A 25863-nucleotide genomic window follows, 5' to 3' on the forward strand; every position below is an offset into this window, starting at 1 on the left:
GCACATTTTTGGACTGTGGGAGGAAACCAGAGCACCCGGAGGAAACCCACGCAGACACGGGGAGAATGTGCAAACTCCACAGTCAGTCACCTGAGGCGGGAATTGAACCCAGGTCTCTGGCGCTGTGAGGCAGCAATGCTAACCACTGTGCCACCGTGCCGCCCGGCTATTTAAATTGCTATTTGGAGCTGCTGAAATCGTGAGAGACAGCTTTAAGGCCAGGATGAAGTCGAATAAAGGAAAGGGGCCTAAAGGAGTACAGCAGACAGGTCACTCCCCTACTACATCAGGGGTGCCTGCAGCCAGTGTTCAAACTCCCAGAGCGACCCCTTTGGATCGAGCAGGACAGCAGCATTTACTCTTGAAGTTTTCCAAGCAGCAGTTGAGCCACTATCTGCTATGCTGAAAAAGCATGAGCAGGAAATCCAGCTGCTGGATCGAAGAATGGAGGCAGTGGAAGAGAGGACTCCAGCATCGGAGACCGTAGCAGAGGTCTCGGGAGGAAGAATCTGAATGCTGGAAGACCAGGTTCAGGTCCTTCAGGATCATGTCGACGACCTGGAAAATAAAATTAAAAGGAAAAACTTAACAGATCGCCGGTCTCCCGGAACGCGAGGACCTTGTTGGCTTTTTGCAGGGCTGACTCCCAAAATTCCTGGGGCCAGAGTTGGAGTCAGGCCTGGTAAGCATAGAACGGGCCCACTGGATCACAATGTGCAGGTCTGGCCCAGACGCACACCCCTATGTGGTCCTAGTTCAGCTCTTTATAAAGAAAAACAGCATGAAGACTGGGAAGGATTTCATAAGCTTTACTGTACAAAGGCTCAAAGGTAATATTTTTTCAGGACTTTTCAGGCCCATGGGGCCCCGAGAGGAGAAGACGGGGGGGCAGGGGAAAGAATAAGAGTAGGATAGGTGGTGATCATAGCGATGGGAGCCTAAGTGGAGTGTGATGAGTAAGATAGAATAGTGAGATATTACTTAAGTTATTTGAATTTAGTTTAAGTTAGTATTTATTTAATATATTTGTAGTTTAGTTTAAGTAGATATGTTTGTTCTGGTAGAATATTAGGTCATTCATTAACAGTAGTACTTTGTTACGGCTTTGCTGTACTGCCTTTTTTTGTATATAAATGTTTGGTAAATTTTTAAAAGGTTTTCAATAAAAATATTTATAAAAAACAAATTCTAAAGGATGGAATTTATCTTCACATGGAGAGGCAAGGGTTAATCAAGGTTTGTCAACATAGTTTTGTAAAGTTGGCGGGGGGTGGGGGGAATCATGTCCAATAAATTTTCAGAGATGACCAGGTGTACAGATGAAGGTAGCACATTTGATGTAACCTACATTGACTTCAGGATGGCTTTTGACAAATTTTTGCATTATAGACTGGATAAGAAGCTAACGGTCCATGGGATCTGTCACATTTTGGCAAATTAAATCCAAAAGCAGCTTAGTGACAGGAAGCAAAGGGTGACTGGAAACCTCTGTCCATTGGCATAACAAAGTGTTTAGTGCCTTGATATTTGTTTGTGTGCATTACTGATCCTGATATATATATATAAGACATATGATCAGATAAATTTATAGATGACAAAAATTGGCAGTGGTAATTACCAAAGAGGAAAGCCTTAAACTACAAGATAATATAAATGAATTGGTCAGGTGAATTAACAGTAGCAAATGAATCAAAAAGTGTGGGATGACGCATTTTGGGAAGACCAATGCGGCAGTACATGTTGAATGGTAGGATCCTACGATATATGAAGGATCAGAGGGACCTCAGTGTGCACATACTGGGTGGGAGAGCACAGGCATAACAGGCCACAAGTCCTCTTCCTAATCTATAAAAGTTCATGACTATACGCTATACGACACCATGCTATTGTCAATGTCACACCTGCAGTATGTGCCAGCAGCTTACATGGTAAACAGTGAATATGCTTACGCCAAATGGCTTAAGGGGCACAATCCTCAGTCAATTCTAGAGGGATTGTTGTCACTCAAGGGTACCGGCATTGGAAGTTGAAAATATCAACGGTAATAGAACAATGAGCATGCAACCAGACAGGGGGTTATAGTTGAATGTCAGTTGGGAGCCATAGAGACATTAGTCAGGGGTGTGGTCATTCAGCGGTATAGGCTGCTTTTCCAAGTCTGTGCCAGGACTGGGGGGGGGGGGGGGGGGGGTGCAAAATCAGTCCTGAATAATGATGCAACACTGGGCACACTATGCTGCTTCAGGCAATAAATATATTTAAGAAAGAGATAGTTTTGTGATTTTGAAGGCATCAAGAAGTATGGGAAGAAAGTCAAAAGATGGTCGTGAAGATAGCTGATTAGCCATCTTCATCCTGCTCCTTGTTTCTATCTCCCCATAGCCTATGCAGACCCTTATAAATTCCACCCATAATATTAAAATAATTCACTTCAGTACACTGAAAATCATGGCTTCAAGTTATTGATGTAGAGATTCTGTAACATCTATAAAAATGTAATGGAAACACAAAGCTGTGAATGGATTTGTTATCTACTATTGAAATAAAGCCACCCAGAATAAAACAAATGAAATCAATAGTTTATTTGTTGCTGTTATAATTAACTGACTATACTTACACATTACAGGTGCATACAATTAAATGAAAAGAAACATTTAATGGTATTGATCAGCAAAATGTCAATCCATGCTTAAGTCTAAAGGGTCTAAAATTCTGACTTTAAGAAAGTGTTTCCTTTGTATTAGGGATAAAGACAGCAAACAGATTTCAAATACCATTTCCTTGCCTTTTTACACCTGAACGTGAGCTTCCTACATAGAATGGTCCAACCTTCTAATTTCACCTTGAGGTTAAATAAGACTCCACTGCCTCACAAACCATACCTGTATATTCTAATTTATGCTGGTTTGAGATTAAGCAACAATTTGACTTTTAAATAAAAAAGCTCATTCTGGTTTTCAAATCCCACCTTGGTTTTACTGCAGCCTAACTCTATGTTTTGCCAACACTACAACGCTCAAAAATATTTGCATTCTTATAGTTTTGGCCTTTTGAGCATCCCTGATTTTAATCACTCTGACTTTGGTGGCTATGACTTCAACTGCCTTGGTCCTAATCAACTTATTTCCATTTCTAAATCTCTCCACTTCTTTCCTCTTTAAAACAGATCTCTTTGATCAAGCTTTTGCTCACTAACCCTGTTATCTTCTCACACATTTGTAATGCTCCTGTGAAGTGTTTGGGATATTTTACTATGTTACATGCACAATATAAGTTGTTGTTTCTATTCAATATAAACTTACTATCGTGGTTTGCAGTTACACATTTTATCTTTTCCATATAATATATATAGCTATGACTCTGACACTGCCATGATTGATTCTAAACTAAAATTGTAACTGGTAAAAGAGTGTGTATTTCATAGAGTTGAAATTTTGTCAGATTTTACATGATCCTTAATTTTCTTAACAGCTGTTTAACATTATTTCAGAAATTTTATTCCTCTCTTCCCATGAAAAGATTCTTTTTTTATTACATCAGCCTAAAGATTACTACAGAGGAACAAAAACATTTTCACAATAATTTCTCCCTAGAGAAAGAATGGATTACTCTAACTTAAACTTTTTACAATACAAATATATCAAATCAATCCTAAACTAAAAGCTTGGTCTTAAACACCATCTACATTGTTCTTGATGCATCTGTAAAACTCAATATAAATTGCTTCTTTCAATGAACCTCCCTGATAACAAAAATGGAACAAAATGTCAACCACACCAGAAAAATGCAGCATGTACAAAACTGGACTTTTTAAATCAAAGGAATTCATGCTCTATCAATAAATGCCTTTAATTAACTTACACTGGAAAATCAATATTTGCAACTGATAAATTTTACAGTAAATTATTACTTCATTCATTGGACCTGAACCTCATTTTATACATTGTATAGAATGCAATGACCTTGAATGACAAATGTGATTATAATACTGCACCTATAATACTGCTGGAAAGAAAAATATTTAATGGACATAAGACAATACAACATACCACTTATACTTAAAACATCATGTTGTAAGACTCCTAATTCTGTTGCCTTTTGTTCATTATGACTTTGAAATGCTATCTATTGCTGAAAAATGTGTTGCTGGAAAAGCGCAGCAGGTCAGGCAGCATCCAAGGAGCAAGAGAATCGATGTTTTGGGCTCATGCCTGAAGAAGGGCTTATGCCTGACCTGCTGCGCTTTTCCAGCAACACATTTTTCAGCTCTGATCTCCAGCATCTGCAGTCCTCACTTTCTCCTAAATGCTATCTATTCTAAAGCTCAAATTCAAATAATTTGGAAGATGTCTGTATATGTGGCAATACAAATAATTTAACTGCACTGTTAACACTTCTAACAATATTCCTTCGCCTGGGTTAAGGATTGTAATATAACATGCATACCCAGCTGATATTAAATGTTTATAATGAAATCAAAAAAAGTCTTCAATGTCATATTCAGAAACACATTATTTCTTCATTATAAATTACCCAAAAGTAATTAATTTTGTACTTTTATTTACCTCATGAAAGCTGACAATAGGAGAAAAACAATCACATACTTTGCTGATCATGAATCTTGAATTTAACCAATAAACGATGTATCCAAATGGTGTAAAACAGATTCAAATCTTTTTAAAATTTTTATTTACAGTTTGACTCAGATCTAAACATGGTACAGCAGTTCATGTGTTAACAGAGAGTTATCGGGCTTGGCTTTGGCAACTTCAAAAAGATGGTATGCTCGAAAATTCATAAGTACTGTTGAGATTTTTGAGGTCATTCAAATATGCACTTCAAATGAATAAAAAGACTATGGGTCTTTCATTCAAAAAAAGTAAATATGAATGAAGCTGTTTGGCCTTCACTAATATGTTGAGCACACTAAGTAAGAGTCCAATTTTGTTTCTGCTAGGCATTTAATAAGCTTTCAGTTAGATGGTTATTATTTGGTCACATTTTTAAAAAGGAAATCTGTACTCTCTGAATTCAAAGAAAGTACTTTAGTTACCATAATCTTCACTTTGCTCTCCAACCAGCAGAGAAAATCTTTTTCTGTTCCTCATGCATAGATTGATTTGATCATTTGTCATAAGTCAAGGAATTAAGAGATAATTGACTAGGGTGTCTTGTTCGATCCCAGATCCTGGACCTTGGAAAATCTCGTCTGTCATCTATTCCAATACGGATACTAATTTGTGATGGTGTATATTGTTTCATGTGGCCCTCTGCTCGAGATTCAAGCTTTTCTATATCTGGCTTCTTGTAGCTGAAATGGAGATCGACAAGATAGACGATTAATTATACTCAGCTCTAGAGACGCATACAAACCATTTTAAATATTAAGCAGGTACGATTATTTCTGTACATCAGTAAAACACTGAACTTGCTCTTCGATTCTAAAAGAATATAATTGTCTGATTCAAATTTACTGGCAGATCAAAAAACTTGCTTTAGTTTTTGATCATATTATTATTTGTACAATTATTTATACTATTATATATCATGTATTTTTATATTATTTATTTGATTATTTATCCCAGTCACCATTGCAGCAGTGCAAGTCCTTGCAGGGTTGTAAGATTCTAGAAGTTTATAGATAGAGGAATGAGTAAAGTCTGGAGACACAAAGCGAATCTCACAAAAACATAAGAACTTTAAATTTGTAGGATTAGAAGAACAAGAGGAAATGGTAGTCATTTGAGAACAGGGCTGGGGTTGCTGAGACACGGATTATCAAATAATATTGAGAGAGTAGAAATAAAGTGACTTAGAAATGGCGCATTATATAGTTGGAAGCACATGTCAGGACAATAAGATTTCCAAGATGGTAAGCAATCCAATTCAGCCTCAGCCAGTAACCAACAAGAAAGATAAAGTAGCTAAATAAGGAACACAGTTTTTGGTAGGGACTGAAAACTCAGATTGAGACGAAGATGTGTGAAGAGTTGTTGCTCATCAGGAGACAGCAACATATATGCTAGTAAGCTTTTGGAGGATGCTGAGAGAAACACAAACGGAAGCTGCATGATTATCTAAAAGGGAGTCAAATCTATGGCTGGAGAATAGTAATGTCAACAGGTGCTGAGATAGTGCATCACAGTCACAAAGGATGGATAACTTGGAAGTAATACAAACTATGTAGGGAATAGTGATAGATTTCAAGAGCACATAGATAGGCTGATTCGAACAGGCAGACAATTGTCAGATGAAATTTAATTTATAAAATTTTGAAATGGTACATTTTGGCAGAAATAATGAAGTGAGGCAATAGAAAATGAAAGATATATTGTAAAAGGGGTATAGGAACTGGGGTCAAGAGTATATGCAACATATGTGATGGTGTTACAATTTGAAAACTTGGTTAAAAAAGCCATTTGGGTACTAGGCTTTATAAACAGCGACAGAGTACAGAAACAAAGAAATTGTGTTGAAGCTGTGTAAAGTTCTGGCTTGGTCTGAACTGAACTAAACATGTCTAACTCTGATTACTATAATTTAAGAAGGATATGAAAGCTTTTGAGAATGTTTCGGGGATAAGGAACATCAGTTGTGAATAGATAGAAGAAGCTGGGATCTCCTTAAACAGGATAAGCTTAAGAGGAGATTTGATGGAGGTGTTCAAAGCTTTGAGGGGTCTAGGTAGATAGGGAGAAACCTTTCCCATTGTGGCAAAAGGTCCAGGGCCAAAGAACACCAACTTAAGAGTGTTTGGTGAAAGGGCTAACTGTGACATGAGATGTCTTTTAATAAGTGTTAGAATCTGGCATGCGTTAATAGAGCATGTGGTGGAGTTAAACATAATTGGAGACATCAAAGTGCACCTGGATAGCTCTTTGATGTAAGCATTCTCGATTCAATTTCACTTGTAGCTTTGATGAGGATCATTTTTGTGCTTAGATGCCAACCCTATTTTGTAGCTATTTCTTATTAAAGGATTAACTAAAAGTAGCTTCATCTATTCTGTGGAGATTATTTTCCACTACCCCCTCATTCAAATAATAAAAAATACAAATTGATGTTTCATAATTTGAATAGTCAACTTGTTTCTAAAACATCAAACATTAGTCCCTACTGTTCAGAAATGTGACATGGAGAAAATGTTAAATTCAGTCACTTACAGTTTCAGCATTAGTGATGAAACCACTACAGAAACGGAGGAAGCAGCCATTGCTGCAGATCCCATCCACGGCTGTAAAACTAGGCCAATTGGCAAAAAAACTCCTAGAAATTTGGAAGCACATAGCATATTTAAAACTTAAAAAGTTACTCTAACTTAGTTGAAACCAATCAGCCGAAGCTTGCATCCAAGAATCTTGAATGAAATAGGCAGAAGATTTGCAAAATTCTTTGAAATGGAGAACAGACGAAAAACTGGTTGATAAATGCCAAGTCAGTCTTAAAACAAAATGATGAAGTTGAACTAAGTAGTTTACAGGCCACATAGTAATTTATTGAACTCCTGAAGTAAGACTATGATAGAAAACAAACAAACTACAGAACATTGAGAAACATGAGGCTGGATTTAATGATTTAATGCCAGACAATTAAATGCTGTGCACCCAACCAACTGCCAGATGCCACTGGGAGCACACGAGCAGAGGTAGGTGAATCCTTTAAGATAAAATCATAAAATCCCTACAGTGTGGAAAGAGGTCATTTGACCCATCAAGTTTGCACCACCCCTTTCAAAAACATCCCACCCTATTCCCATAACTCCAAATTACCACGGCTAATCCACCTAACCTACACATCCCTGGACTTTACAGGTCAATTTAGTACAGCCAACCCACCTAAACTTTCCATCTTTGCACTGACAGAGGAAACTGGAGCACCGGGCACACAGTCACTGAGAGAATGTACTAATACCACAGAGTTAAAAATCATACAACATCATGTTATAGTCCAACAGGTTTATTTGGAAGCACAAGCTTCATCAGGTAGTTAGTGGGACAGGATCTTAGGACACAGAATGTATAGTGAAAAGATCAAAGTGTCATACAACTGATGCAATGTAGCTGTTCAGTCTTTAATCACTTAGAATGGGTTGCAGGCTTTGATTCATTAATATGTAAATCCCAAAGCTTCCTTTAAGTCACATGCTCACGATAACTTAAGGTTTATTTTAAAGAAAGGTTACATCTCAGATCAGGCAATGCATTAAAGGTGTGAGAATGTGGAGGAGCTCGTGTTGGACTGGGGTGGACAAAAGTTAAAAATCACAACACCAGTTTATAGTCCAACAGGTTTATTTGGAAGCAGTAGCTTTCAAAACACTGCCCCTTCATTAGGTAATCGTGGAGCAGGACCATAAAACACAGAATTTATAGCAAAAGATTACAGTGTCATGCAATTGAAATGATATATTGAACAAACTTAGACTGTTGTCAAGTCTTTAATCTTTTAGAATGGGTTGCAGGTTTTAGTTCATTAATGTGCAAATCCTAGAACTTCTTTTAAGTCACATCCTCAAGATAATTTAAGGTTATCTCAAAAGAGGTAAGATCTCAGCTCAGACAATGCATTAAAGGTATGAGGTTGAGTCTGTCTGTATCCCAATCTTGAGTCAGACTAGTTCTATTCCCAAAGTGGAATTTTAAAAATATTACATGGATTGACTGCCTCCAGATTATGCATTTTTGAGCAAATAGAATTATCTGCAATTATAATTCTGCAAATACAAATTAACCCCTAGACTTGTATGTATGCATGTGCATGAGGGGAGCGGGGTGAGGGTGCATGCACATGAGTGTTTGCGTGTGTGCAAGCTTGGTAAAGTGTGTGCCTGAGAATGTAATGGAGTATAAGTTTGTGAGAGGGCATGGGCGAGGATATGAGTGTGGGAGGTGTGAATGAGAGAGTGAATAAGTGAGAGAGAAAAACAAAGTGTAGTGGGGTCACCTATAGTGTGACACGAACCCAACGTCCTGGCTGAAGCCATCCTCATGGGAACCGAACTTGGCTATCAGCCCCTGCTCGGCCACTTTGCATTGTTGCCTATCCAGAAGTCCACGTTGGAAGGTGGTCACCCGAAGATCCGAGGCCAAATATCCCTGACAGCTGAAGTGTTCCCTGACTAGAGCGGAGGGTTGGTGGGGTGGGAGGTACACCCCTGTCTGGTGATTGGCGAGACCAACCAGACACTACGACAATGGATGAATGGACGTCGCGCAGCAATGTACTTTGCCTCAGGCATCCTTGCCTGCAGCGTATGAGATAGACAACATTGGCCAAGTCACAAGAGTACCTGCCGTGTAAATGGTGTGCGGTGTCCCCACGTGTAATACTTGCATCCATGCCAACACTCTGACACGTCTTGCAGTGGTTGCCATGACAGGGTTATTAGATTAGATTAGATTACTTACAGTGTGGAAACAGGCCCTTTGGCCCAACAAGTCCACAATGACCCTCCGAAGAGCAACCCACCCAGACCCATTCCCCTACACCTAACACTTCACCTAACACTACGAGCAATTTAGCATGACCAATTCACTTAACCTGCACATTTTTGGGTTGTGGGAGGAAACCAGAGCACCCAGAGGAAACCCATGCAGACACGGGGAGAATGTGCAAACTCCACACAGACAGTTGCCTGAGGCAGGAATTGAACCTAGGTCTCTGGCGCTATGAGGCAGCAGTGCTAACCACTATCCCACCGTGCTGCCATATGGTGTTGTGGTTGATGCTGCCCTGAAGGCTGGGCAATTTGCTGCAAACAATGGTCTAACGCTTTGGTGGTTGTTTAAAAGGCAAGAAATGGAGGTGAAGGGAAGGTCTTGGCGAGGTGCTCATCTTCATCAATAATGTGTTGCGGGTTATAAAGAACATGGCATAGTTTTTCGGCTCCTGGAAAGTACTGGACAATGAAGGATACCCTATCGGGTGCAACCCCCGTCTGTCTCCTAAGGTCATTAGAGTTTCTTGCTGTGGCACATCGGAACTGGTGACCCGTGAGTTGAGCATCATGCCCCATTATTATGAGGGCATCCTTGAGCACCTTCAGGTGTCCGTCATGTTCCTCCTCACCTGAACAGATCCTGTGTATGTGTAGGGATTGCCCGAGGGGATGGCTGTTTTAATATGTTTAAGGTGGAAGCTAGAGAAGTATAGCATTGTGAGGTTATCCATGGGTTTGTGGTATTCCACTTTGGAAATAGAACCAGTCTGACTCAAGACTGGGATTCAGGCATACTCTAGCCTCACACCTTTAATGCATTGTCTGAGCTGAGATGTCACTTTTATAAAAATACAAACCTTAAGTTATCTTGAGAATGTGACTTAAAAGTAGTTCTGGGATTTACATGTTAATGAACTGAAACCTGCAACCCATTCTAAAAGATGAAAGACTTAAGAACACTATGTTTGTTCAACATATTATTCCAGTTGCACAACACTGATCTTTTGCTACAAAGTCTGTGTTTTATGGTCCTGCTCCACGATTACCTGATGAAGGGGCAGTGCTCCGAAAGCTAGTGCTCCCAAATAAACTTGTGGACTATAAACTGCAGTTGTGTGATTGTTAACTTTGCCTACAGATCATGTGCTTTTTGAACAAAATAGCATGTACCTGCAAATACAGATTCACCTCAGGCATGTGTGTGAATGAGTGAGTGTGAGAGAGAAAATGAGGGAGTGTGAGTAGGACTCTGTCTCACGCCCTCACATGCAAGCACATACACAAGTCTATGGGGTGAATTTGCATTTGCAGATACATTTGATTTTATTCAAAAAGCACACAATTGGTAGGCAGTCAGTCCATGTGATATTTTATAAATTCCTACTTGGATTAGAACTGGTCAGACGCAGGGTTGGCATACAGACAGACTCTAACTTCACACCTTTAATGCATTATCTCAGCTGAGATGACTCTTTTCTTTTATAAAACTTAAGTTATAGCAGGAATGTGACTTGAAAGAAATTCTGGAATTTACATATCAAAACTCAAAACCTGCAACCCGTTCGAAGTGATGAAAGACTTAATAGCAACCTAGGTTTGTTCAATACATTGCATCAGCTGTATGACACTTTGATCTTCTGCTATCGATTCTGTGTTGTATGGTTCTGCCCCACGAGCTACCTGACAAAGGAGCAGCGCTCTGAAAGCTTGTATTTCCAAATAAACCTGGTGGACTATAACCTGGGGTTGTGAGATTTTTAATTTGGTCACCGTAGTCCAACACCAGCATCTCCACATCATAACTCCACACAGACAGTTACCCAAGACTGCTGGTACTGTGAAGCAGCAGTGCTAAAAACTCTATACTGCTTGTTTGGCCTCAAGCCTTTGTTGTTCTCACAATGAAATGAGAAGCACAATTTTGTTACAATTTCAGTGAATGCAGAATTATTTCACTAGATGCAAGATATCACTCTGTTATTTATATATCCTTCTCATGTAATTATCCTTCAGAGTTACTGAGAGGTCTAAATTTAACATTCACATTCCAATGCAATACAGTGTCTCCCTTGTTTGTTATGTAATTCGTATAGCGATAAAGATAGTTTACAATAAGTGATGTGCTAATTCATCATCTTGATTAGCACAGTATGTGCACAAAGTTTTTGCCATAATGTTATAACACTCAATAGATATTTCCATTCCTGCCAAAACTACAGTGGAACTGTAAAGCAATTTCTAGGTGTTTTCAAATGGGTGAGTACCCTTCAGTCCCCAACCAAAAGGTTTTCTAGCAACCAGCTTCAAGGCAAATAATCCTGTTTGGGTTCAATAAGGTCTGTTCCCCAGAAGACACATGAGAAATGTCTTCCTAAACACAGGTCCTTAGAGGAAGTTTTAATTTGAAGGCAGCCGCATAATCTCAAGTTTGGAAATTTCAATAGTATTGGCACAGTTTTTACAGAATTTATAATTAGTTTGGTTGTAGAATGGCAATAAGCATGTAACACCAGCATAAAATTAAATAGCACCACGAAAAATGATATTGCAGCAAATACAGCAGAGAAACTCACCAGCAGCAATAGGGATTCCTATCAGGTTATAAATTAAAGCAAAAATAAAATTGATCCGAATTCGACGAACAGTCTGCTTGGACAAATCAATACTAGCTACAACGTCTAGCAGATCATTCTGGGGGCAAAACAAAGAATGCATGATAGCACAAAATATCAACAAATAGCAAATTTTATCCTGATCTATCTTTACATAACCTAAGAACATAAGTTAAGAGCTGAATAAATATATGAACATAAACATTGGCTCACTCTAATAAGCACGACATCTGCTGCTTCAATAGCCACATCAGTGCCAGTTCCAATGGCAATTCCCACATCAGCTTTCGCCAGGGCTGGAGAATCATTTACACCATCTCCTACCATTGCTACAGATTTCCCCTGATCCTGAAGTTCCTGCACTTTAGCTACTTTATGTGAGGGAAGAACTTCTGCAAACACCTTCTTAATACCAACCTTAAAAAGTGGAAACACAAACATAAACAATTAGACAGTTTATTGCATATATTTGCACTAAAGTAAAATGCCGAAGTATTTTTAATTTCTGTTGACAGTAATTAGGCATAGTAAATAGATCAAATATTTAATTACATATACACTGTTTCAGGATGTGCAAACAGTCTTTTAAAAGTATTACTCTTGAAAGCTGAAGAATTTAAAATACAAATGCTGACTTTGCACCTCTGAGGAGACAGCAATGCATAAGGTGTTCTAATGAACATACATACTTTATGGTTTTCACAACTGGACTGTATTAAGGTAGTGAGGAGACTGGATTCTAAGAAATCAACAATTATGCAGTAATTTCAATGAAAGTCAACCCAGGGACTAGGATTATGATTATTTGTTTAAAAAAAAGCCTATTTACAAAAGGACCAATCGTGGTCAGCTTCTAGATCTTATCTCAGAGGAATGGATACCCTTGATCCTGTAGGTTCAGTTGATAGCATTCTTGCCTGTGAGTTAGTGCATTATGGGTTCAGGTTCCATACTACAGAGTGGAACATAAATATTTAGGTTGAAATTCCGGTCTGTCACTGAAGTCTAATTTTCAGACGTCTGTCCACTCTCTCAGACATATGCAAAATCTATTTTAAAAATTATTTCATCAAACACAGTGAGTATCTTCACAAGGATCAATCAAAACTTTACTTATATCTACCTGGCTAGCAATGGCTCTTGCTGTTTTGCGGTTGTCACCTGTTAATAGCACCACATCCACTCCCATATTAGTCAAGGTGTACACGGCGAGTGCAGCTTCAGGTTTGACTGTATCTGCAATTGCTAACATTCCACATAGTGTACCTTTGAAGAATAAAATATATCACTCACTCAATCTTAGGAAATACCATAGCGATCATTTTTACTGAAATCTGCAAATGATATTTACATCACTTGCATTTATGCTCAGAAATTTAGCACTGATCAGTATATTGCTCAACATTAATCATTTCTTATGTTTCCCATTTCAATTTCGGGGCACACTGTATATATTTGTTTTATGCAAATTTATTGTAGTATTACCATTTAAGTCCTTCATCCCGGCTAGTCCAAAGTCATATCAAAGTTCTAGCATCTTCTGTTTAAAATTTTCATTATTTTATCTTCTTTCTTCTATTTCCTAACTTTGTTCAGTTTGATTCCCATGGATTTTCATGCTTTTAGCTGTTTCCATATCATCTTAATGAGTTGAGTGTTGCATTGCTTTCAGCAATTTGGAGTGCTATTAAACTATTCTTATTTTAAGCAATTATTCAATAACTATTTCATGCAAGAGTGAGTGATCTTAGGACTCTATTGTTACCTGCTGTTTACTGTGTTTTATTTTAGAGACAAAAAAATCTGCAGATGCTGGAATTTTTGGATGCCAAAACAGACAAGCAGGGGCTGGAGAACATAGTAGGCTAGGCAGCATCAGGAGGTGGAGAAGTCAACGTTTTGGGTATAGCCCTTCTTCAGGACTGGGGTTGGTTGTGGGAGAATCTGCAGCATATTTTGCAGTCAAAATTTGCTGTCATCCCTATCACATGAGAAGATGCTAGTAAGCGGTCTTCCTGAACTGCTGAAGTATATACTCTGCAGGTACGCCCGCAGTGCTTTTAGGAAGCAAGTACCAGGATTTTCGCCCAGTGACAGTAATGGGATGGTGATATTTCCAAGAGCTTGGCTTACATGGGATCCTACAGGTTGTGATGATTCCTCATGCCTGGAAAACTGTTCTCTTTAGGTGGCAGAGTTGCAGGTTAGCAAGGTGCTTTTGAAACAGTTTTCACACTTTGCGATAGCACATCTTGTAGACACTGCTATTATGTATCACTGAAGTTGCAGAATAAGGTTTCAATTAGACAGGCAACTTTAACCTGCTTGGTGTTGAGTTTCTTGAGATTGTTGGAGCTGCATTCTTCCATTCAAGCAGGGATGTTCCACCTGACTTGTAACATGCTGATGGTGGAAAACTTTTGGGGAGCCAGGAAGTAGTTCTCTACTGCATAATGCCTTTCTCTGACATGTGCCAGTAGTCACATATTTATGGGACTGGCCCAGTTGAGTTTCTGTTAGTTAATGTTGAATCTCAGGATACTATGGATAAAGAATTTATCAATGGAAATATTGTTGAATGTTATGGGAAGGAAGGTAGATATTTTATTCCGACATTTATTTTATTCCTACATTCAGGGGAATGGGCTTTGCTGGCTGACTGACATTTGTTACCCTTTCTCTGAGATGACGATACTATTGAATGTCATCTGTATGGCACAAATGTTACCTGCCACTCATCTGGCCAAGCCAAGGTTTGCACGTGAGTGCTGCCAGCTTATTCTGAGAAGTTACAAATGGAACTAAAGACTGCAAAACTCCCTACTTATGATGTTATGATAAAAGGAAAGGTTAGTGATGAAGCAGCTGAAGTTGGCCCAGCATAGGATTAATCTAGGCAACTTCTGCAGTGATGTCTTTGAGTGAAAATTGGCCTCCAATAACATCAATCAAATTCCTTTTCTGTCAAGTATTACACCAGTGGGGAGCTGCACCATGATTGCCAATTACTTGCAACTTTTAAAATGATTCTTAACACAATCATTCAAGAGTCACATTGATGTTAAGAGCAATCATACTTAATGCATCTCAAGAATTGAACTCATTTGAATGCCAACTCATGGCAACCAAACTGCTACAACTCTGGTTTCATGTACAGGCCAGGTCAGATAAGGATAGCAGATTTTCTTTTTTACAGGACATTAATGCATCAGCTGAATTTTTAATGACAATCTATGACAGTGCCATGGCCACTATTACTGATAATCCAGATTTTATTCATGACAATGTAATTTCCACCAGCTTCCATGGTGGGATTTAACTTGGACACCCCACTTCTGAGATTTAGTCTGGATCTCTGGATTGCTGGTCCAATATTTTCAAAATACCACTATCTTCCACAAAGACAGGAGAATCTAAACTGAGCACTAGTTAGCAGGTTATTACTGAACAAGTGCTGCTTGATTCAAATGCCAATGGTCTCTTACACTGCTGATGACTGAGTGTAAACTGATAGGACGGTAATTAGCTAATTTATACTTGTCCTGCTATTTGCGAACAGAAAATATCAAGGGAAGTTTCCATTTTATCATGTATATACAAGTTATTTTATTTTGTTCCCTAAAGGACATTGATGAGCCAGATGATTGCATGGGTGATCATTAAGATAGTATTTCACTATAGACCTTTTCTTTTATTGAATTGAAATTTCATCATCTATCGTGGTAGCATTCTAACACACATCCCTTGCACATTGGTCTGAACTTCTGGATTGCAAATGTCGCTACAATATCACTGTGTATCCACCTCCATGGTGTCGAAAATATATTAGAACAGTTTGAGGAAAAATGGAAAGGCATCTAGCACAACAGCTGGGATATTGTTGGGGTCCATGGTTTTTTGTTGCATCCAGCACATTCAGCATTTCTTTTTTTTTAGATTAGATTACTTATAGTATGGAAACAGGCCCTTCGGCCCAACAAATCCACATTGACCCTCTGAAGAGTAACCCACCCAGACCCATTCCCCCTAACTAACGCACCTAACACTATGGGCAATTTACGATGGCCAATTCATCTGACCCACACATCTTTGGACTGTGGGAGGAAACCGGAGCACCCGGAGGAAACCCACGCAGACACTGGGAGAATGTGCAAACTCCACACAGAGATTCGCCTGAGGCAGGAATCGAACCCAGATCTCTGGCACTGAGACAGCAATGCCAACCACTGTGCCACCATGCAGCTTTGGTGTCATGTGTATTGAATCAAAATGGCTAATTCCTGGCATCTATTTTATTCCTACATTCAGGGTATATGGGCTTTGCTGGCTGACTGACATTTGTTGCCCATTCCTAGATGGCGTTGAGATGGTGGTGGTCAGCTGCCTTCTTAAACCACAGAAAATCCATTTGTTGACTGTACATTCATAGTGCTCTTAGGGATGAAGTTCCAAGATATTGATCCAGCGACACTGAAGGAACAGTGGAGAAGGAGTTGAGAGAAACTGGCAGGTGGTTGTGTTCCCAAGTATCTGTTGCCCTCGTCTTTCAGATGGTAGGTAGTCTTGGTTTGGATGGTGCAAAGAAGCCAACAGGAATTTCTGCAGTACATCTTGTAAATGGCAGGTACTATTGCTACTGTGAGTAAGTGATGGAGCTGGTGATATTTGTGGATATGGTCCTAATCAAGCCTGGTACTTGTACAGCACAAATGTTATTTGCTACTTGTCAGTCCAAGCCTGGATTGTAGAGGAGCTGTTGCATTTGGACACAGATTGATTCAGTATCTTAGCAAACTATGCTGAACACTCTGCAATCATCAGCAAACATTCCTACTTGGACCTTATGATGGAAAGAATGTCACGGATGAAGCACTGAAGATTGTTGGACCTGGAACATTATTCTGAGGAACTCCTGCACTGATGTCCTGAAACTGTGATGCTGATGTCCACTAACCACAATTCTTTTGTGCTAATTATTACTCCAACCAATTGAGCTATTTCCTCCCCGATTTCCAGTAGGTTTAGTTTTGCTAGTGTTCCTTGATGCCACAATTGTTCAAATGTTGCCAAAGGCAGCTGGTCTCACCTCACCGTGTAGGATTCAGACCTCTGTGTTTATACAAACCAAGGCTATAATGAAGTCAGGAGCTGAGTGGCTAAGCCCAAACTGAATGGCACTGAGCAGGTAGCACTGCTGATGATCCATTCAGTCACTTTGCTGATCGATAGGGAATGATGGGGTGATAGTCGATTAGGTTGGATTGTTCTGCTTTTTGTGTACAAAACACATCTTGTATGGCTTTTACAATATGGGCAATTTTCCACATTGAATTAGAATCAGAAACCCAACAGTGTGGAAACGGGCCTGTCGGCCCAACAAATCCACACTGACCCATTCCTCTACCCTATATTTATCCCTGACTAATAATCTACACTATGGGCAATTTAGCGTGGTCAATTCACCTAACCTCCATATCTTAGATTGTGGGACAAAACTGGAGCACCAGGAGGAAACCCACGCAGATGCAGGGAGAACGTACAAACTCCACACAGTCGCCATCACCTGGAATCGAACCTGGGCCCCCGGTGCTGTGAGGCAGCAGTGCTAACCATGGAGCCACCATGCCACCCACGCAATGCTGGACAGATGCCAGTTTTGTAGTTATACTGGTACAGCTTGGCCTGTGGCATGGCATGTTCTGGAGGACAGGCCTTCAGTACTATGGCCAGAAAGCTGTCAGTACTCATTTAAAAGTTAAAAATCACATGACACGAGGGGAGAGTCCAACAGGTTTAATTGGAAGCACTAGCTTTCAGAGCGCTGCTCCTTCATCAGGTGGTTGTGGCCCACCACCTGCTGAAGGAGCAGTGCTCCGAACGCTAGTGCTTTCAATTAAACCTGTTGAACTATAACCTGGTGTCGTGTGACTTTTAACTTTGTACAGCCCAGTCCAACACCGGCATCTCCAAATTATCAGTACTCATAGCCTTGGAGTATCCAGTGCTTTCAGACTGGATACTCTTGATATCACTTGAAGTGACTTGAAATCAATTGAATATTGGCATTTCTGATGCATCATTTGCGACTCCTCAGATGCTGGCAGCCTTCGAAGGAGACGGAGATGGATAATCCACGTGAGACTTCCGGCTGAAGATTATTACAAACACTTTAGCATTATCATTTACACCAATAAGCTCGATTCCATCATTAAGGATAGGACTATTAATGGAATCTCCTCCTTCCACAAGCGAGCTGTTTAAATGTCCACTAGCATTCATGGCTGTATATGGCAAAATTGCAGTTTCAATCCGATCTGTGTTTTTGAATCATTTAGCTGAGCCTGTAGCAGCTGTATCCACTGGTTAGCATGCACACACCTCCTATACTTTTGCTTTGCCATTCTTTCCTATTTCTCTAATTTTGCAGTTGTCATTTATTCTAAGAGATTAAGACCAGTATTTATAAATGGAGCATTGCTAATGAGTAACATCTAAATGCATGATGAAAATTCAATTAAGAAACTTTCATTACGTTTATCTTACCATCAATAGCCACCAACACTGCTGTTTGACCTTTCATTTCATGATTGGTCATAGCCTCATCGACATCATTGCCAACATGTAAACCATTGCGTGTGATCCACTCTCTGTTTCCAATTAACACTGAGTAGACCTGAGAAGCTACTATACCTAAAAGTAGTTTTAAAAATGCTGTTACTTGATGTACAAGTCTATAAATAATTTCATTGAGATGATAGTTATTACTTGTGACATCAAGATCACATTTGACCCAATGTGGCACAAAGGAGCTTTAGCAAAATCTGATTCAATGGGAATTGTGGGAAAAAAACTGTCTGCTGGCTGGAGTCATACCTGGCAGAAAAGAAGATGCTAAAATGCAGCAAGATCTGGACAAAATCTAGGTTGGACTGACTAGTGCAAGTAGTATGTGCTCCTAACAAATGCCAGCAATCCCCATCAAGACAGAATCTAACCACCGCCCCTCAACATTCAATGGTATTTAGCTATCACTAATTCCCTCACTGTCAACCAATGGTCCTAGAGTTACTACTAAACAGAAATTGATCTGGAATAGCTGTGCATAAATATTGTGGCTACATAAATAGATTAGAGGCTAGAATCCTGCAGCAAGTAATTTACCTCCTGACTTCCCAAAGCGTGTTCACATGAACAAGGCACTGGTCAGCAGTGCAATGGAATATTCTCACCTGACTGGATGAGTGCAGCTCCAAACAACACTCAAGAAGCTTGTCACTATCCAGGACCAAGCTGCCCGATTAATTGGCACTATATCATAAGACCGTAAGTTACAGGAGCAGAATTAAGCCATTCAACCCATCAAGGCTGCTTTCCCATTCGATCGCAGCTGGTATGTTTCTCCTGCCTTCTCCCCATAACCCTTGATCCCATTACGAATTAAGAATCTTTGCCACAGAAGGCTCTGGTGGCCATGAGTTCCACAGATTCACCACTTTCTGGCTGAGGAAATTCCTCCTAATCTCTGTTACCCCTTCACTCTGAGGCTGTTCCCTCTAGTCCCTACAAGGACATCTCCTCCAGGTCTACTCTATTCAGACATCTCATTATTCTGTAAGTTTCAATGAGATCCCTCCTCATCTTTCTAAATTCCATGGAGTACAGACCTAGTGTCCTCAACCTCACCTCATAAGACAAGCCCTTCATTCCTGGGATTATTCTTGTGAACCTCCTCTGGATCTCTCCAAGTCAGCACACCCTTCCTTAGATCGGAGGCCCAAAACTGCTTATACTATTCCAAATTTGGTCTGACCAGGATGTTATACAGCCTCAGCAGTTACATCTCTGCTCTTGTATTCTGGCCCTCTTGAAATGAATGCTAACATTGCATTGACCTTCCTCATTTCCAAATGAACCTGCATGTAACTTTAAGGGAATCCTGAACTAGACCTCCTAAGTTGTTATGTACTTCAGATTTCTGAAATCTTTCCCTATTCGATCCCTGCACCACCTCAGTAGCAATTACGTACCATCTACTGCTGAAATTCACCAACAATCCTTAAACAACATCTTCCAAACTCATGACTACTACTACCAACAGGAACAGGCTCAAGGGATTGAATGCCAAGAGTGTAGTCTGGAAAAGCATAACAGGTCAGGCCGCATCCGAGGAGCGGGAGAATCGACATTTCGGGCAAAAGCCCTTCATCAGGGATGAGGCTTGTGAGCCAAGGGGATAGAGAGATAAAAGGGTGAGGGGTGGGACTGGGGGAATGTAGCTGAGAGTGCAATAAATGGATGAAGGAGGGGGTAATGGCGATAGGTCAGAGAGGAGGGTGGAGCGGATAGATGGGAAAGAAGGACCTGTCCATCTTCCTAGCTTTGCTACAGCACCTGCTGTGCTTTTCCATACTCTCGACTCTGATCTCCAGAATCTGCAGTCCTCACTTTCTCAAGGGATTGAATGGCCTACTCCTGTTCCTATGTACTTATCGGGGAGACATGGAGAATGGCAGCAGATGCATGGAAACATCATCACCTGCATGATCCCCTCCAAGTCACTCACCATTCTGACTCAGAAATGCATTATTGTTCCTTTAGTGCTGTTCTATTAAAATCCTGGAACATGCTGCCTAACATCACCGTCGGTCTGCCTACAGCAAGTAGACTGCGGCATTTTGAGAAAGCTGGTCACCTAGGGAAACTAGGGATAGGCAATAAATGCTGTCCCAACCAGGTATGCCCACATCTCATGAATGAACAAAAATAAAACATTGTCCCAAAATCAACTATTTCAAAATGTGACAGAAAGGTAATATTAATATTACAAAGTCTGATAAAGTCATCAATGCCTGGAAGGCTTGTAGTGTTTATTTCTCTCTATAACGTCTTGTACAATTTGAGAGAAATATCAGCAAATGCATGAATTTTAAAACTTAACTGTCAGTTATTTCATGCATTACGATGTTTAATGGCTTTGTGTTTGATAAAGAATATCAATATTGTTTTCTAAATATCAATAAACATTATTAAAATTCAATATATTTGGAAAAAATCTCACTACAACGAGATAGATTTACTAGTCATATAATCAATTGATTGCAAATTAACTTTATTCAAAAACAATAAAACTCTGAAACAAGCTATTTACCTTCTGAAGTGGTTTGTGATTGTACTGTATTAACATCATGAGAATCACTAATCTTCACTAAGTGTGTGCTTTGTTCTTGTTTGTTCAGACTCTTTTTACTTTTCAACATAATTACTTCAACATTAGTAACTTTGCAGCTGATGCCGCAACCTGGCACAGATTGAAAATCAGTACAGTATCCCAAAACATCTGTGCCAAGTTCCTGGAACAAACAGAAAAACTTCTTCAGATAATTCTCAACATTTTAAACACTTGAACTTTTTTCAACCACAAGTAGTAACATTTAGGATATACATTTTAGGTGGAAAAATCCCAAAGCTTTTCATTAGGAGAAACAAATGTTAAGGAATAGCAGTTCTGAGAAAGAGTTGCTAGACTTGAAACCTTAACTTTTAATTCTCTTCAAAGATGTTGCCATACCTGCTGAGCTTTTCCAGCAACTTGTTATTGTTTTTGATTTACCGCATCTGCAGTGCTTTTTTACATATATTTATATATATAAAATACAAAGAACAAAACTACACTCATGTACAATTATGTAGACATATATTATGAAAATAAGAAATAAAATGATCAACTAACTACATAAATAAGTAATAACTAACAACTAACAATAATTGTACAGCTCAGCGAGACAAAACAATAGCTCTCGACCATTGAATGTGTTATACATATTGTTCATAATTCTTCCTCTCTAGGTGTTAAGGTTCATTAAACACAATCATTATGGCTATATAGGAGCCCTTATTAATGTAGCAGACAAATCTGTGTCCAGGTAATCCAAAAAAGGGTCACCACATTTTATAGAAATTCTCAGTTTTAAGGTGCACCATACTTGTAAGGAAATCCAAAGGGATGTGCCCCATGATTAGCTTACACCAGCCTGACAATCCCGGGGGACTTTCAGACACCCAACCTAGCAGAATGCTTTCTCTTGCGCAACAAGCAAGGATATTGTAAATTTTTTTTATGCGCATCTAGAGCAAGTTCACTAGCCAGGCCAAGAAGAGGAGAGACCGGTTCCATCTCTACTGCTGTCCCCAAGATACTCTCTATTGCACATACTACAGCACTCCAATATGTCCAGAGCCTGTGGCAGAACCAGAGACAATGAGTGATAGTGCCCCTAATCGTTTTGCACTTGGGACATCTCCACTTTAAATTTGGAGACACGATCTGGAGCCAAGTGGACCCTGTGGAGAATCTTCAACTGCAAGGCATGGGTCCTTTTGCAATCAAAATGTTCGTTCTGTTTTCCCAAATATCCTCCCATATCTCAGAGGAGATCTCAACACCCAGCTGTATCTCTCACACTTTACAAAATGGCTCAGTCTTATCCAAGGAGCCACCTCCAACAGGTGATAAAGACTGCTGACAGAAAGTATGTTGTTAGCACTAAGCACCCTCTTCTCTATGTCAAATCTGTAGGAGTCAGTTATAAGTGTAGTTATTTTTTGAATGGCATCCCTGATTTGGAAAAAATGGAAGAGGCCCCTGCTAGGTAACTCATACCTCTGAGCTAACTGGTCGAAAGACGTCATGGTGTCCCCCTCAAATAAGTAACCCATGCAAGACTAGCTGCCCAGAATTTAAACCCAGAGTCCATCACTCCCAGTTGAAAACTCGGCTTGCCAATTATAGGTGTAAGAAATGATTGTCTTCACTCTGCTGCATTGCCCTCCATGCTTTAACAGTATTGATAACTATTGGGTTATGGCAATATTCCTTAACTGTCCTAATTTTGTCCAGGAACAGCAAACTAGTGGGCGGCACGGTGGCACAGTGGTTAGCACTGTTGCCTCACAGCGCCAGAGACCCGGGTTCAATTCCCGCCTCAGGCTACTGACTGTGTGGAGTTTGCACGTTCTCCCCGTGTCTGCGTGGGTTTCCTCCGGGTGCTCCGGTTTCCTCCCACAGTCCAAAGATGTGCAGGTCAGGTGAATTGGCCATGCTAAATTGTCCGTAGTGTTAGGTAAGGGGTAGATGTAGGGGTATGGGTGGGTTGCACTTCGGCGGGGCAGTGTGGACTTGTTGGGCTGAAGGGCCTGTTTCCACACTGTAAGTAATCTAATCTGATCTAATCTAGTAAAGGGGAAGTTTTGATATTAACCATATTGAAAGAGGGTCCCCACAGGCCGAGTCACTCACATAAGATTAAAAACCAGCTTAATTGATATCTGGCAGGTCCACACCCCCAGTCTGTGGGGCAGTTGTAATTTACTTAATTTAATAAGGGGCCACTTACAATGCCAGATGAAAGCATGAACCAACCGTTCAGTCTCCTGAATGTTTGTCTAATGGCAATCAAAGGGAGCATTCTCATAGGGTACAATAGTCAGGGGAGAATATCCATTTTAATGATGGCTATCCAACCTAGCCAACCAGGAAATCAGAGGCACCTCCCATCTTCAAAAGGTCTTGTTTGGTTTTGTCAGGTAAACGGACAAAATTAGCTTTAAACAGCTGATCAAAAACAGGAGAAATGAATATACATAAATAAAGAAGACCTTCCTTTGACCACTTCAAGAAAAATCAAGATTCATCCTCGAAACCGGGTATTTTCAGGAGGCCACTCAAAGGCATGGCCTTCGGTTTTGTAAGATTGATTTTGTAACCTGAAAAGGTGCCAAACGAATTGATACATTGTATCAGATGAGGTACCAAAATTGCTGGGTTCAACAAAAAGATAAGGACATCATCGCATACAATGTAATCTTGTGTGACTTTGACCCCACTTCTGAAACAGATATGTTGGGGTCCCTATGACTGGCCTCTGCAAGCAGCTCAATCACCAATGTAAAAAGCAATGGCAAGAGGGACAGCCCTATTGATTGCCTCGGAGGATACTGAAATTGCTTAATCACACACCATTGGTGAGAACCAAGGCAAGAGGGTCACAATAAAGAACCTTTACCCATCTGATAAAGGCTTCACCCAAGTCAAACCACTCTAGAGTGTGTAAGAAAGGTAAGGCAACTCAACCCAATGAAATGCCTCCTCTGCATCTAGAGCGATCACTAATCCCTATACAGATTGTTGTTGACACGCTTGGATCACATTAAATTACCTCCTAACATACAGGATGATCTGCGGCCTTTTATAAAGCCTATCTGGTCCTCTTTAATAATGGAAGGCAACACAGTTTCTAGCCTTAGTGCAAGAGTCTTCAGCAGGATTTTGAAATTAACATTCAAAAGTGAGATGGGCCTATAGGAAACTTAGACCTACAGGGCATCCCTTTCTTAGGAATAAGAGGGATATTGGCCTCGCTTAAGGATGGTGGGAGGTGATCATGATTGTACGAATCACAGAACATGCTCAGCATCAGTCCTAACAGTATGTTTATAAATTCTTTATAAAATATAATGGGAAGTCCGTTAGGACTAGGCGCCGTTCCATTCTGAAGCTGCTTCACAGCCTCCTGCATCTCTTGCACTGATAATGGGGCATGAAGGCAAGACTCTTGTTCAGGGATTACACACGGAAGATCCAGATTCTTGGAAGAAAGACACCATCCTAACCCGCCCATCCTCCAACTTTCAGATTGATATAATTCATAGTAAAATCTCCGAAATGCCACATGAATCATTTTAGAATCACAGGTTAGGTTTCCAGCACCTTCCTGATCAAGGTGGTGGCTTGAGGGACAATCTTTGACCTGGTGATATATCATAAGTACTTGCCCGGTTTATCGCCGTGCTCAAACAACCTTTATTTTGCAAAAATGAACTCCTTCTTAGCTGTTTGCATGAGCATGAAGTTCAGCATGGACCGAAGCACTGTGATCCTCTGGGTTTAGCTAATGAGGGCCTATCAAAGTATGCCTTCTCGACTGCCTTCAACCATGTTTTGAGCAAACATTGCTGCTCACCCTTCTGACACTTCTAACTGGCAGAGTAGGAAATAACTAACCCCCGCCATAATCTTTAGCAGTTTCCCAGACAATGGATGGGTTACTGGCCGAGCCTGAATTAGTGTCTAGGAAAGCCCTGAAATCATTGGAGAAATATTCAAACTTACTATCCTTAAGGATGAAGGGATCCATTCACCAGTATCCCAGACCTGCTATAATGTCCTTACTCTTAACCATTAAGTACACTGGAGCGTGAACAGAGATGGTAATATTACCAATTGTACAGGGCACGACAGAGTCTAAGTGTGCTGCGGGAGTCAAAGAGAGATCTATCCTTGTGTGACACCTGTGTGGATCGGAGAACATAAAATTCCTGCCTGTAGGGTGAAGATGCCTCCAGACATCCACCAACCCTAATTCATCACAGAAATCCACTAATTGCTTAGATTGTAAAGAAGGTATCAGGGGCCCTTTGGGCAATCTGTCTACCCTGAGGTCTATAAGACAATTAAAATCTCCCCCTATGATAATATGCCAAGATACAAGACTAATCAGTTTAGAGAATGCATCTACCAGGAATTTATGGGGGTGGGTCAGGGGACAGTAAACATTTTAAATACTGTATTCTTCTCCATTTATCAAGGCTTTAAGGATAGCGAACCTCCCGTATATGTCTTTAACGCTCACTAGTAACTTAAATGGGAGATTCCTTCTAACAAGTAGAGCCTCTCCTCTACTCCTAGGATTAAAAGATGAGAAATAAACGCAATCAAACCCACTCTGCTGCAGTTTTGAATGCTCCCTATCATCC

At 40.1% G+C, this 25863-nt stretch overlaps 1 protein-coding gene across 4 annotated transcripts in view; it reads right to left on the reverse strand.

Moving 5' to 3' along the window:
* Positions 1-2592: 2592 nt before the first annotated feature.
* Positions 2593-25863, reverse strand: part of atp7b (ATPase copper transporting beta) — a 111610-nt gene continuing 88339 nt past the window's right edge. For 3 of the 4 annotated variants that reach the window (XM_072577121.1, XM_072577120.1, XM_072577123.1), the window contains 7 exons: positions 21200-21401; positions 18595-18741; positions 13175-13317; positions 12265-12468; positions 12013-12130; positions 7164-7266; positions 2593-5311 (listed from right to left, as the gene is read on the reverse strand). In XM_072577121.1, the coding sequence (XP_072433222.1) occupies positions 5125-5311; positions 7164-7266; positions 12013-12130; positions 12265-12468; positions 13175-13317; positions 18595-18741; positions 21200-21401 (1104 nt within the window). In that variant the 3' untranslated portion in view covers positions 2593-5124. The remainder of the gene's footprint in view (positions 5312-7163; positions 7267-12012; positions 12131-12264; positions 12469-13174; positions 13318-18594; positions 18742-21199; positions 21402-25863) is intronic. The other variant, XM_072577122.1, reaches the window with a different exon arrangement.

Source organism: Chiloscyllium punctatum, chromosome 9 (assembly GCF_047496795.1).
Source record: "Chiloscyllium punctatum isolate Juve2018m chromosome 9, sChiPun1.3, whole genome shotgun sequence".
NCBI classification, from domain to species: Eukaryota; Metazoa; Chordata; class Chondrichthyes; order Orectolobiformes; family Hemiscylliidae; genus Chiloscyllium; species Chiloscyllium punctatum.